Genomic DNA, 13,145 nt, shown 5'->3' with positions numbered 1-13,145 from the left:
GGAAGTGCTGAAAACCGCTAACCTAGCAGCCATATCTAACTGTTTCAAAAGTACAAATGGCATAAAATATTCCAGGCCAGGATATCCTGTTAAATTCTAATTCTAGCCACCCTCATCTAACAAAACTGTTCTTCTTTAGCTTTAATAGCTCTTTCATAAGTGGTTTAGTAGCTAAGCCTTTTATCCCTAACTCCAGCAATGAGTTTCCTCACACAATACAGTTCTCCTCAGATTTTCGAGGAGGGAAGTCTCTAGGGTGTCCTTCCCACTCCACTGCAAGTGGCAGAATTAAGAATATTCCTAAATTCAACAACAAGGCGCTTTTCCCCCATAAAAGCAACAAATCCCTAATAGTGGGGATCCTCTCTCTGCCACTAAACTGAAGAGTGAAAACCCCACACCCTTTTACTTTCTACCCATACACATTCCCTCCCTAAAAGCCTTCCTGTCCCACAACTGTAATTTAGGCCCTGTCTATGCTACAGGTGCAGCCATGTTTTTTAACTGCTGCATGTCACTCTTATCTGACCTGGTTACAACAAACAACCTTCAGTTATGTCCATACAGCATTAATTTTTTTTTAAATGTAACCTTGCTTAATCTGTATTTGTGCATCCACAAGCTGCTTACTCGTGTTTCTGTCAATGCATTCTAGAAAAATCTTGCACCACTAATCTGAGACAATACCAACATAAAATACTGAGGTTGTCTTATTAACTACTGAACTTCTTGCCCGAGAGATACAGGCACTGACTTCTTAGCCATGATCTGACCCTACCTATCCTACGATTTTTGGGGAAAATATTGTAACTGAATGAGCTCTCTTGTTTACAGCTTCTGACTGAGGGTCTGATCCATAGCCAACTGACATCAATGGGATCATTCCAGTGACTTCAGGGTGGTTGGATGGAGCCCTAATTTTCTGACAAACAATATTTTCTTTTTAAAACCTGGCAGACTATCTGTAAAACAGCACAGCAAAAATCACACTCCAGATGGCTTAAATCCATTATTAAATTGTAACTTTTAAAATGCTAATAAAATAGGTAAGATTAAATAATTAACTCAACTGGTCATCATAGTAAAGCTAATCCACTGTAGATTTAGGTGGGCAATATTTTGTACTCCATCTGAGCATACAATAAACACTGCTTAGAAATAATTTACCTCTGTTTCGGACATTTCTGCCACAATCTCATCTTCTTTAAAAACCCTGATGTCAAAATCCTCAGACCCAACAAGAAGCTAAAAAGAAAGAAATAACCTTAAAATAGTTTATTTAACTCACAGTAACAAAAAACAAAGACAGACAAGAATTCAGAGGCAAGCAGAAAGTTTTTACTGAGTAAACAAATACGCTAGGCCCAGCTTCAAGAGTATTTAGTGGTGATATGAAAAGTTTGTAAAGTGCTTTGGGACCAAAAGGTGCCACAGACTCTCTTTTTGTTCAAGTATTATTTACATCTGTTTTGGCAGTGTAAACTCTAAGAACACATAGTAAAATACCTAAGGCAAGGATGAGGGAAAGCACTCTAGTACCGCCAGGATATATTCTGGTCTCACTGTCCACAACTCAGTATTAGCATTCATAACTGTAGTTACATACATAAGAGAAATTATATCCTCTGTATTGGGGTAGGAAATCTGCAGCTCAGTTGCAACTCTCTAAGAGCCATGTGGATTCAAATAGATCATGACCTGCAATGCCAAGCGTTAACCACGCTCATATGAGCAGACAGATGAATGCCATTTTATTTTATAGCACTGCTCATCCCACAGTCAAAGGCCTCTTGTTCTATGCTGACCCCAAATCAGCTAATTCGAGGGTCCAGTTCATTGTTGCCCTGCACCTTAGTGCTTTACACCAGTGCAAAAGTGGGTGCAAAATACTACTGTTCTGATTTAGTGTAAATGATTGCATGAGGTGCAGGACAATGTTGACTTGGGCCCTGGTTCTTACTGCTCATGCACTCAGTTTTCTCAGTTCCTTTCCTGCACCCGACTTGTTGGAACAGGGAGTGTTAAAGAAGGTAATGTGGAAAACCATTTTACAAATATGGGCAAATGTCATCACCTCCAGGTTATAGAAACTGAGAAGTTGAGTGACTTGTCCAAGGTCACACAATGAATCAGTGGCAGAACCAAGAATACAATTCAGTTCTAACCCCCTCTCTGGCGCCCGTCTCCACTGGACCTTGCTAGCCTAGAATCAGCTCCAGCATTGCTTAGTACATGGCTTTACTTGTCCATCAGCCATTCAGCCTGCTCAGTTCCCGCAAATAAGATGGAGGAAGAGAAGTGAGACTGTGACACCAATCCTGCAAATAGATTACGTAAGTGAGACCCCTATGGATGAAGGGTCTGTATATTTGTAAGACTGCATCATGGGTAAGCAGAAGAAACTTGGATTACATCTGTAGTATGCACAGACAATGGTACAAGTCCTTAGCCCACTAAAAATGAGGTTTTCCCAGGTAATAAGGAGGAAAGAGGAAGTGATCATTATAAAATTCAAAGATCAATAAGAGACAGAAACGCCGTTTTTTAGAAACTAGAAGTTTGCACACTGATGTAATAGCCTATGCACACACTGTCAATTGCACCAGCTGGGCATAACAGTTTTCCTTACCCTTGTCTTACAAGGTCCCAAAAGCAAGAAGCTTGTTAAAATTATTTTCAGTCTTACACCAATGCAGTGGGTAACAGTTAACCATGGTGTCATTATTGAAAAGATGCACTGTGATTGGATTTGAGAATGGCTACATCAAAAACAAGTTCAACCATAAATGAGATTATTTGTAATACACTTTTACAATTGTCCACTATAATGAATAACATGGGTTCTAACTAACGGTTTCTTTGCCATTTAAACTATATCAGTCATTAGGGGGTCCAGCAATCTGTCTGCTTTATGTATTTTTTACATATATTTATTGGATTTGAGAGAAAATACATACTGTTAACTGCAAAGAACTGCTTCAGAATTATGATTAGCGATCAACACATCCAAAGCAAGGCTCCAAATCCTGCAAAGATTTATGTCACTATGACTAGTTGCACTGAAGTCACAGTGAAATTTAATACGTGCATAAGTGTTTGCAGGATCAGGGCCTAAGAAAGAACTATAGCTCCAAGCAGAGTTAAATCTAACCAGCAACAGAAAGGAGTCAAATATGATAACTCCGTTATTTTCTTTCAACATAAATTCACCGCAGGACAATACTACAGCTGAATTCACAGAAGAACCATCCACAAATAAACCAACCTCTTTTTTCCCATCACCATCGAAATCACACAATGCTAATGAACGAACATTGTCCCCAGTAACCTACAATTAAAAGAAAGGAGTCATCAATACTTATGCTAGTTTAGCCTATGACAACTACTTTTATGTTCTGAGTTGCCAAGAGAACAAAGACTATTAGAATATAGTTGGTTCAGGCTCAAATTGTTGTATTTACTGAATAAATTACAAATACACATAGTTTATCATGAATCTTAAATTAAGAAAGATTTCTGAGCTATTCAAAAATCAAATTCATATTGATTTTATTAAACATAATTTTGATCTATCAAAAATACTCTTGTAGCAGCATCAAAAGGACTGTGTGTATCTTTACCGTCCAAAAAAGATCATTTCCTTCATGATCAAAGCCCTGCAGAGCACAGTTTCCCCCAATAATAGCAAGAGGAGATGAAATATCTCCTAGCATTCCAAGCACTATCGCATTAGCTCCATCTGTAACCTGCAGAGAAACATTAAAGGAATATAGAAACATAGCAAAGATTCAGATATACATATGCATACTGTACATGCAAAGAGAAAGCATCCAGCATTACATTAAATTAATACTGCATGTAATAACTCAGAAGTTATTCATCAGTTACTATAAAGTATTTGTAGCCTAAAAGGTTGAAGCAATAACCAGAAATTAAACAAAATAGAGATAACCAACTGCAAACTTCAAACATAAACAGCAAAATCTGTGCTGTATTTAATTGTACACGATGAAGGTTGTATGTACGTCACATCTACGGCTTCATGATAAAAATGCAACTTTTAGGGTTTTTCATAATGTTTAACACTCTTTATAACCTACTGAGCATGTACTCTTACGAAATTGGCTCTGTTTACATCCACTGTAGTGGAGTAAGAGAAAGTAACCTGAACTGTTACATTTTTAGTATCTCTTGTTTTATCATACCCAAAAGAATGTTACCTGTGAAGTGCTTAGCAAAGACATGCTCACTGCCCCCAAAGAATTTATAATCTAAAGTCCCAATCTGACAACGAGATCTGTGCAGGTGTTCCCCCAGGCATGTGCAAAGGCCTGTAGACTTGAATGAGACTTGCGCACGGGCAAACCCTTTCACTCCTAGCATCTCATTGGGGGATGGAGGCCATAGGAGGCCCTGACCTTGTAATCAAATCTCCATGGGTTGACCCCTGTGGCCATACAGATTCAAGGGCAGGATTGGGGCCTAACTATAAAACGAGACAAGTGAGAGTAACAAACAATGGGGAGAGGTTACATTACTAAGGTAGGTCAACCCAGTTACTCACGTTGGTTAGGATGAAGGTTACAATAAGGTCAGTCAGTCTGCAATTACTCAGGCTGGTCGTTAACCTTATATGTACAAACTCCTTTCCCCACCTGTTAGTCTTTTTTTAAATCTATAATTTTTATTATCCTGTTCCTATTTTTAAAAGAAACAAAGAAAATGGTGAAATATTTAATGAACTAGTTTTAGATATTTAACTGAAAAATAAAGAATAGTATGCCCAGAATAATGTAATGTTTTAAATGTTTCCTACAAAATCTGTGAGTCAATGATAAACTCACGGCTTTTCCAAAATACTGTTCCAAGCAGACTTAGTTAGGATATCAGATTGGAATATATAATTCTATTCTAATGATTTTATTTCAGCTCTGAATATTTTCAAAGGCTTTTAAGTTTTGACTTGCAACTGGTATAGCATATTATAAAAAAAAAACCTCTCTCACTCACTCTCAGACAATGTGTCACATTAGCATTAGACTGTCCTCTTAAAACTTTAATACTGATTTTCAAAACATGCAAGTCCTCTGCTCAGAAAGTCCTGAATCTAATTATATCACTGATGTGCAAAAAGCAAAGCACGGCAATTGAATAAATTAACTTAGAATTTATGACTCCTAAACTGGTTTATAGGAAAGAAGGAAAGAAAGACATGAAGACTAAGAGTGAAATTAACTTGCCTCTCTGTAAAACAAATCCGAGTTGTTGTACACATCGTAAGCTAACAAGTTAGTCTGTGTTCCAACTAGAAGACAATCATAGCCGAGCTGGGGATTCAGCACTCCGGCTGTTAGGCAGCTGACCCCCTGGTTAATGTTGAGAAGAGAAATATCTGAATCCTGGCTGCTTTGCATCATACGATTTGCACTTACATGCTGGCCACGGGCATGAGGATTATGAATAAAAACCTGTAAAAACAAAATGTACATTTCAAAGATTGTTCGAAATCCTGCTAGCCACCATGTATATTCAGAAGCAGTAAAACTTACAGCCCTCGTATTCAGGCATGGGTTCTAGAGTCTAACAAAGAGACATAGTCATGTTAAGATTTTTATTTTTTTGCTGTTGCTGCTTCTTACAGCCCCTTTTAGGTACCTTCTTCACTACAAAACCAGCAATTTCCAAAATTTGTTACAAGCACAATTGTGCCAGCTTTGCAGAGGTGTAATGTTGTTGAAACCATTTTGAAAACTGAGACTGATTAGTATTAAGAATGTTGTATGCAGTGTAGTTGTAGCCATGGTGGTCCCAAGATATTAGAGAGACAAGGTGGGTGAGGTAGTATCTTTTACTGGACCAACTTGGTGAGAGAGAGAGGTTTTTGAGCCACACAGAGCTCTTCTTCACATCTGAAGAGTTCTGTGTGGCTCAAAAGCCTGTTTCTCTCACCCACCTTGTCTCTCTAGTATTTAGAATGATTATTTTTAAAATATTAAGAAAGTTATGCCCCATCTCTCCTGGTAATGGTATTAGCAAAAACAGGGCTATTATAGTAATTTATGTGCTATACGCAAGTAGCGCAATATCACATGAGATTGGAAAATCATTAGCCTCCTTTTTCTGTACTTATCTTCTTCAAGGTTATATGCTTTAATAGTATAATTAATCCAAGCCCAATTAACACAAATGCCTAGAAGCAGTGTTTACCCCCAATGTTTCTTGTGTTAAAACCCAAATGAAGTTTTACGCCACAATCCTGCAATTGGATCCATACAGCCAAAGCACTGTGCCTGTGTCAAGACCCACTGTAATCCAGGGCCCTCTACGTGTGCAAAAGGGTTCACTCAAGCAGATCTGATTCAGGGCCTGGAATCTTGGTTTGCAAATGGAACTGATTGATTTAAAAGCAGAACTATGAAGACAAAGTTATTATACTCCTACTCACACATTAGAATGCCTTTGCTACATTTTTTTTAATAATAAAATACCGACCAATCCCCATCCCCTTCAAAAAAGGAAGGAAAAAAAGGCCATCACTCTGTTTGTATGTTATTCATAGATTCACAGATTCTAGGACTGGAAGGGACCTCGAGAGGTCATCGAGTCCAGTCCCCTGCCCTCATGGAAGGTCCAAATACTGTCTAGACCATCCCTGATAGACATTTATCTAACCTACTCTTAAATATCTCCAGAGATGGAGATTCCACAACTTCCCTAGGCAATTTATTCCAGTGTTTAACCACCCTGACAGTTAGGAACTTTTTCCTAATGTCCAACCTAAACCTCCCTTGCTGCAGTTTAAGCCCATTGTTTCTTGTTCTATCCTTAGGGGCTAAGATGAACAAGATTTCTCCCTCCTCCTTATGACACCCTTTTAGATACCTGAAAACTGCTATCATGTCCCTTCTCGGTCTTCTCTTTTCCAAACTAAACAAACCCAATTCTTTCAACCTTCCTTCATAGGTCATGTTCTCTAGATCTTTAATCATTCTTGTTGCTCTTCTCTGGACCCTCTCCAATTTCTACACATCTTTCTTGAGGTGCGGTGCCCAGAACTGGACACAATACTCCAGTTGAGGCCTAACCAGCACAGAGTATAGCGGAAGAATGACTTCTCGTGTCTTGCTCACAACACACCTGTTAATGCATCCCAGAATCATGTTTGCTTTTTTTGCAACAGCATCACACTGTTGACTCATATTTAGCTTGTGGTTCACTATAACCCCTAGATTCCTTTCTGCCATACTCCTTCCTAGACAGTCTCTTCCCATTCTGTATGTGTGAAACTGATTGTTCCTTCCTAAGTGGAGCACTTTGCATTTGTCTTTATTAAACTTCATCCTGTTTACCTCAGACCATTTCTCCAATTTGTCCAGATCATTTTGAATTATGACCCTATCCTCCAAAGCAGTTGCAATCCCTCCCAGTTTGGTATCATCTGCAAACGTAATAAGCGTACTTTTTATGCCAATATCTAAGTCGTTGATGAAGATATTGAACAGAGCTGGTCCCAAAACAGACCCCTGCGGAACCCCACTTGTTATACCTTTCCAGCAGGATTGGGAACAATTTATAACTACTTTCTGAGTACGATTATCCAGCCAGTTAGGCACCCACCTTATAGTAGCCCCATCTAAGTTGTAGTTGCCTAGTTTATCGATAAGAATATCATGCAAGACTGTATCAAATGCCTTACCAAAGTCTAGGTATACCACATCCACCGCTTCTCCCTTATCCACAAGACTCGTTATCCTATCAAGAAAGCTATCAGATTGGTTTGACATGATTTGTTCTTTACAAATCCATGCTGGCTATTCCCTATCACCTTTCCACCTTCCAAGTGTTTGCAGATGATTTCCTTAATTACTTGCTCCATTATCTTCCCTGGCACAGAAGTTAAACTAACTGTAGTTTCCTGGGTTGTTTTTATTTCTTTTTTATAGATGGGCACTATATTTGCCCTTTTCCAGCCTTCTGGAATCTCTCCTGTCTCCCATGATTTTCCAAAGATTATAGCTAGAGGCTCAGATATCTCCTCTATTTGCTCCTTGAGTATTCTAGGATGCATTTCATCAGGCCCTGGTGACTTGCAGGCATCTAACTTTTCTAAGTGCTTTTTAACTTGTTCTTTTTTTTTTTTTTTTATGTTATCTGCTAAACCTACCCCCTTCCCATTAGCATTCACTAGGTTAGGCATTCCTTCAGACTTCTCAGTGAAGACCGAAACAAAGAAGTCATTAAGCATCTCTGCCATTTCCAAGTTTCCTGTTACTGTTTCTCCCTCCTCACTGAGCAGTAGGCCTACCCTGTCCTTGGTCTTCCTCTTGCTTCTAATGTATTGATAAAAGTCTTCTTGCTTCCCTTTATTCCTGTGGCTAGTTTGAGCTCATTTTGTGCCTTTGCCTTTCTAATCTTGCCCCTGCATTCCTGTGTTGTTTGCCTATATTCATCCTTTGTAATTTGTCCTAGTTTCCATTTTTTATATGACTCCTTTTTATTTTTTAGATCATGCAAGATCTCGTGGTTAAGCCAAGGTGGTCTTTTGCCACATTTTCTATCTTTCCTACCCAGTGGAATAGCTTGCTTTTGGGCCCTTAATAGTGTCCCTTTGGAAAACTGCCAACTCTCCTCAGTTGTTTTTCCCCTCAGTCTTAATTCCCATGGGACCTTACATATCAGCTCTCTGAGCTTACCAAAATCCGCCTTCCTGAAATCCATTGTCTCTATTTTGCTGTACTCCCTTTTACCCTTCCTTAGAATTGTGAACTCTGTGATTTCATGATCACTTTCACCCAAGTTGCCTTCCACTTTCAAATTCTCAACAAGTTCCTCCCTATTTGTTAAAATATATTATATTCCTTTCCCCTATCCTTTTTCTAAATAGACCCATGTCTATTTAGATTGCAAGGTCTTTGGGGAAGGGACCATTTACTGTACAGTGCCTAGTATAACGAGTCCCTGTTCTTGATTGGACCCTCGTCACTCCCATAATGCAAATAAATAATAATACTAACAGAAAGCCTGGGAACTACAGGGGTGAACCATGTGCAAATTGCAGCAGCCTACGTGCAACATTTCTATGCTTTTGTGGGTTTGTATTTCAGCCTATGTTTTATTCTAACATAACTGTGTTAAACTTCCTTTGTTGGGTTTAAAACTGTTGTAGAGCTTGCACTTAATAAGGTTTTCCAGTGTTGCAAAGTAGTCATCTGAGGTTTTACAACAAACATGCATTTCCTTTAACACTGCAACATCTCCAGAGTTAAGTCAGTGAGGATGCTAATGTCCATTACAGTAACTGAGAACAGTATAACAAAACACATAACTTGAAAAATTACAGTTGCCCGCTTACCAATAGAAAATTATAAACTTCCTTTGATGAGTGGGGTGGAGACTTGTCATTCATTTTTGCAGAATGTTACCTTTCATTTTAAAAAATTAAGTCTCCAGTGTTGTCTTTCTATGTTTGCAGACAGCTTCAGTGCCTCTGCTGCTGCTAATGGCTTTCGGGCAGCAGCAGCGCAATGAAATTAACGAAACTCTAGTCCTTTGCAGGGCCCTTAAGAATCCTGTGGACATCAGTGACAATTTCATTCTGCAGCTGCTATTTCAAAAAAGCTAGGAGCACTAACTGATACAGACACTGGAGGAAGTTACAGAAAATCAGGACCCAAAAATCTTGATATAAGCAACTGAAGGTAGGTCTGCTTTTAGCCATACCAGAACTGAAAAAAAGCTTCACTGGTTTAAATGTACATATTTTATAACTTGTTAAAATACAAAAAATGAAACATCAGAAGCAATCAAAATATTGAATTATTATGGGGTAAAACAAACAAGTTAAAATGTGAGAAAACAGTCCCATGACCTTCCAGAATCTAGAGTCTAATCTAACAACATACATTAGCGCAAATCTTTAATATATCGCTAAGATGCCAAATGAACTAAAGTGACATAGGTACATTGATTTAACTGTTTTATGGCCCGATCCTGCTATGTGCTAAACATATTCCATTTGGTGCTCAGCACCCTCAGTTCAGGCAATGGGGGGTGCAGATATTAAGCACATTGCAGAATCATGCTCTTGGGGGAGGGGGTCAACACTAGCCTTTACGTGCACAACTCAATCTCCTCACTGTGGCAGCTCCACTGGAGGCAGCAATGGCTGGGAGAGCTAATGCAGACCAATCCCTGGTGTTTTAACCAGTGTTTCATCTAATGCTGCAGACGATACAATGATTAAACCCCAGCAGAATGCAACAGTGGGAAATTTTAGATCAATAATTCTAGTGTAGACAATAATTCTAGGGCTGCAGTGTTATTGCCAAGATACAAAAGCCAAATATATTAATGGTAAATAGGAGCTTCTGGCTATCAGCCTGTATAATACTGCACAGGCTCCTAGAAAAGAGGTGGTTTTGAGCATAATTTATTTATTTTATGGTTTCACATTTCCATCTTCTAAGAATGAGTCAATTTTCAGCAACCAGGAGGAACGATAAAATCAACCACAGCAAAATGGCAAATCTTTCCAGGCCCAATCCTGCTCCCACTGAAGTTAAAGCCAAAATTCTCATTGGCTTTACTGATTACAGGATCAGCTCCCTGGTCCTCAAGTGACATCCTTTAAAGCAGTGGTTCTTAACCCTGGGTGCACGCACCCCCTGGGGGTGCAAGATGCCCTTTCTGGGGGTGCGAGACATGCCAGATTTTTTTAGAAGGTAAATCATTGAAAACACAAATTAAGCACAGGCACATAAATACAACTACTTTGTTTCATCAAACCTATGTATTTATTAACATTATACATTTTTAACGATTAATGTAATATACAAACAAAAAATATATCTAGGTTTAAGGGGTGTGAGAACATATTTTTTAGGTTTAAGGGTGCAAGAACATATTTTGATTTTTGATAAGGGGTGCGAGAACATATTTTGAGAACCAAAGGGGTGCAGGCTGCAGTAAAGGTTAAGAACCACTGCTTTAAAGGGACGAGAAGAGGAAAGAGGTGTGTGTGTGTCATGTATTTTTGCTGAGCTGGCTTATGCAATGCCAGACTCATCCACAAGCAGCGCTGCTCTGCAGTATGAAAGCAACATCTCATCCTTCTTTCTGTAAAAGGGAAGCCAAAGCCACTAGGGACACATCAGGGAGGAGAAAAGGGAGGCTTGTAAGATTCATGTGCATGAAAAACAAGGCTTTTAGCTGACACTAAAACCCTGGCAGACATGAGCCAAAAATCATTTTCAGATTAGGCGTTTTCATTTATTCTTGTAGGAGCGTTGTTCAGTTTGGGTTTTTCTCCCCTGGAAGTTACTGTGTATGACAAACAATGAAAAGTCATTTCACAGCGAAGGGTTGTGAGGGAAGGTGTGGCAGCTGACATCATATTTGTGCCTGTTGCCATTGGCATGGAAAGAAATGGGTTTGCGTTTGTTGCTCCGACCAATGCAAGCTTTGCAAGGTTTACTGTGGGTATGAATTAATGGTCTGATTTTCACCAGTCATGAACACCCACAGATCCCACTGAAGTCAACAGATGCCAGGGCAACAGGGAGACTCTGTGCCTAGGGGGTGTGGTCCCTGTGCCTCAGGGTGCCTCAGCGAAGCAGTGTCCCCTGGCAGGGACTCGGGATGCCGGAGTGGGTGGGTGGGGGTCCCCGTGTCTCTGGGTGTCTCTGGCAGGGACTGGGGGCAGTATCCATAGGGTAGGGTGCCCGTGTCTATGGCTGTCTCCATGGAGGGGTCCCTCTGTCCAGGGGTTTCTCCATGGAAGGGACTTGGGGATGTCTCAGGAGGTGGGTGTCTCTGTGTCTGTCTCCATGGGGGTCCACATGGCAGAGAGTGGGGGCAGTCTCAAAGGGGTCCCCATGTCCATGGGGAGGTGGTCCCTGTGTCGGGGCTTGGGAGAGTCTCAAGGGAGTCCCCGTGGCAGGAAGTGGTGGTAGTCTCGAGGGGGTTCCCATATGCAGGAAGTGGGGCTGTCCCCCTGGGGGTCCCCGTGTGCAGGGACTGGGGGCAGTCTCAGGGGGTCCCTCTGGCAGGTAGCTGGGGCAGTCTCGGTGGATTCCAGTGTGCAGGGCTGTCTACCTGGGGGTCCCCATGGGGGAGAAGCAGGGGCAGTCTTTGGGGGGAGGTGTCCCCCTGGCAGAAAATGGCAGCAGTCCCAGGGGTGGTTCGGGGGGATCCCGTGGCAGGGCGCGAGGGCAGTCTCAGGGTGGGGGCCCAGTGGCAGGGAGCGGGAGCAGTCTCGGGGGGAGTTCAGGGCGGCCTGTGGCAGGGAGCGGGGGCAGTCTGGGGGGGTCCCGTGGCAGAGAGCGGAGACAGTCTCGGGGAGGGGTCCCCGAGGCGGGGAGCGGGGGCAGTCTCGGGGGGGAGGGTTCAGGGGGTCCCGGTGGCGGGGAGCGGGGGCAGTCTCGGGGGGTCCCGGTGGCAGGGAGCGGGGGCAGTCTCGGGGGGGGGGCAGTGGCGGGGGCAGTCTTGGGGGGACTTCAGGGGGACCTGTGGCAGGGTAGTCTGGGGGGGTCCCGTGGCGGGGGGCGGGGGCAGTCTCGGGGGGGGGGCCCGGTGGCGGGGAGCGGGGGCAGTCTCGGGGGGGGGGGGCGGTGGCGGGGAGCGGGTGGCAGCTCCGTGCCGACCGGAGGCGGAGGCGGCCCGTGGGCGGTTACCTTGCCCGCTTGGGTGGCGGCCGCCAGGCACGGGTGGGTCCCATCGTACTTGCCCAGCGCCACCATGCGGGGCAGGATCCTGTGGTTGAGCTTCAGGGTGAACACGGGCACCAGCATCTCGGCGGGGCAGCAGCCGGGCCAGCGTCACTCGGGGCCCGCCCGCGCAGCGCGCCGCGGCCTAGCGCTGCCTCCGCCCCGCTCCGGCGAGGGAAGGCGCCGAGGCGACGCCGCAGCGTCAGCCGCGGGGCGAGCCGGGCTGCGGGGGGAGCTGGCGGGGGGGTAGGGAAAGGGGCATTTGGCTGTGGAGGCACCGGGCGGGCACTGACAAGGGAAATGGCCGGGGGGAGTTGACTAGGAAAGCAGCAGGTGGGGCAGTTGGCAGTGGGGTGGGGGCAGTTGGCAGAGGGGTGGGGCAGTTGGCAAGGAAAGCAGGGGGTGGGACAGTTGGCAGAGGGGTGGGGGCAGTTGGCAAGG

General features: G+C 43.0%; 1 protein-coding gene across 5 annotated transcripts in view; it reads right to left on the bottom strand.

Moving 5' to 3' along the window:
• The window catches only part of BBS2 (Bardet-Biedl syndrome 2), a 28,875-nt gene extending 15,969 nt beyond the window's left edge, over nucleotides 1-12,906 (bottom strand). For 3 of the 5 annotated variants that reach the window (XM_065566965.1, XM_065566963.1, XM_065566966.1), the window contains exons 1-5: nucleotides 12,672-12,906; nucleotides 5,241-5,468; nucleotides 3,621-3,746; nucleotides 3,266-3,328; nucleotides 1,168-1,245 (exon numbers count right to left, since the gene is read on the bottom strand). In XM_065566965.1, coding sequence (XP_065423037.1) covers nucleotides 1,168-1,245; nucleotides 3,266-3,328; nucleotides 3,621-3,746; nucleotides 5,241-5,468; nucleotides 12,672-12,788 — 612 coding nt within the window. In that variant the 5' untranslated portion in view covers nucleotides 12,789-12,906. The remainder of the gene's footprint in view (nucleotides 1-1,167; nucleotides 1,246-3,265; nucleotides 3,329-3,620; nucleotides 3,747-5,240; nucleotides 5,469-12,671) is intronic. The other 2 variants (XM_065566961.1, XM_065566964.1) reach the window with 2 other exon arrangements.
• Nucleotides 12,907-13,145: the final 239 nt, after the last annotated feature.

The sequence above is a fragment of the Chrysemys picta genome, chromosome 14 (assembly GCF_011386835.1).
Source record: "Chrysemys picta bellii isolate R12L10 chromosome 14, ASM1138683v2, whole genome shotgun sequence".
Taxonomy (NCBI): Eukaryota; Metazoa; Chordata; order Testudines; family Emydidae; genus Chrysemys; species Chrysemys picta.
Note: the sequence above shows the minus strand (reverse complement) of the source record. Positions and strands in the feature narration are given on the sequence as shown.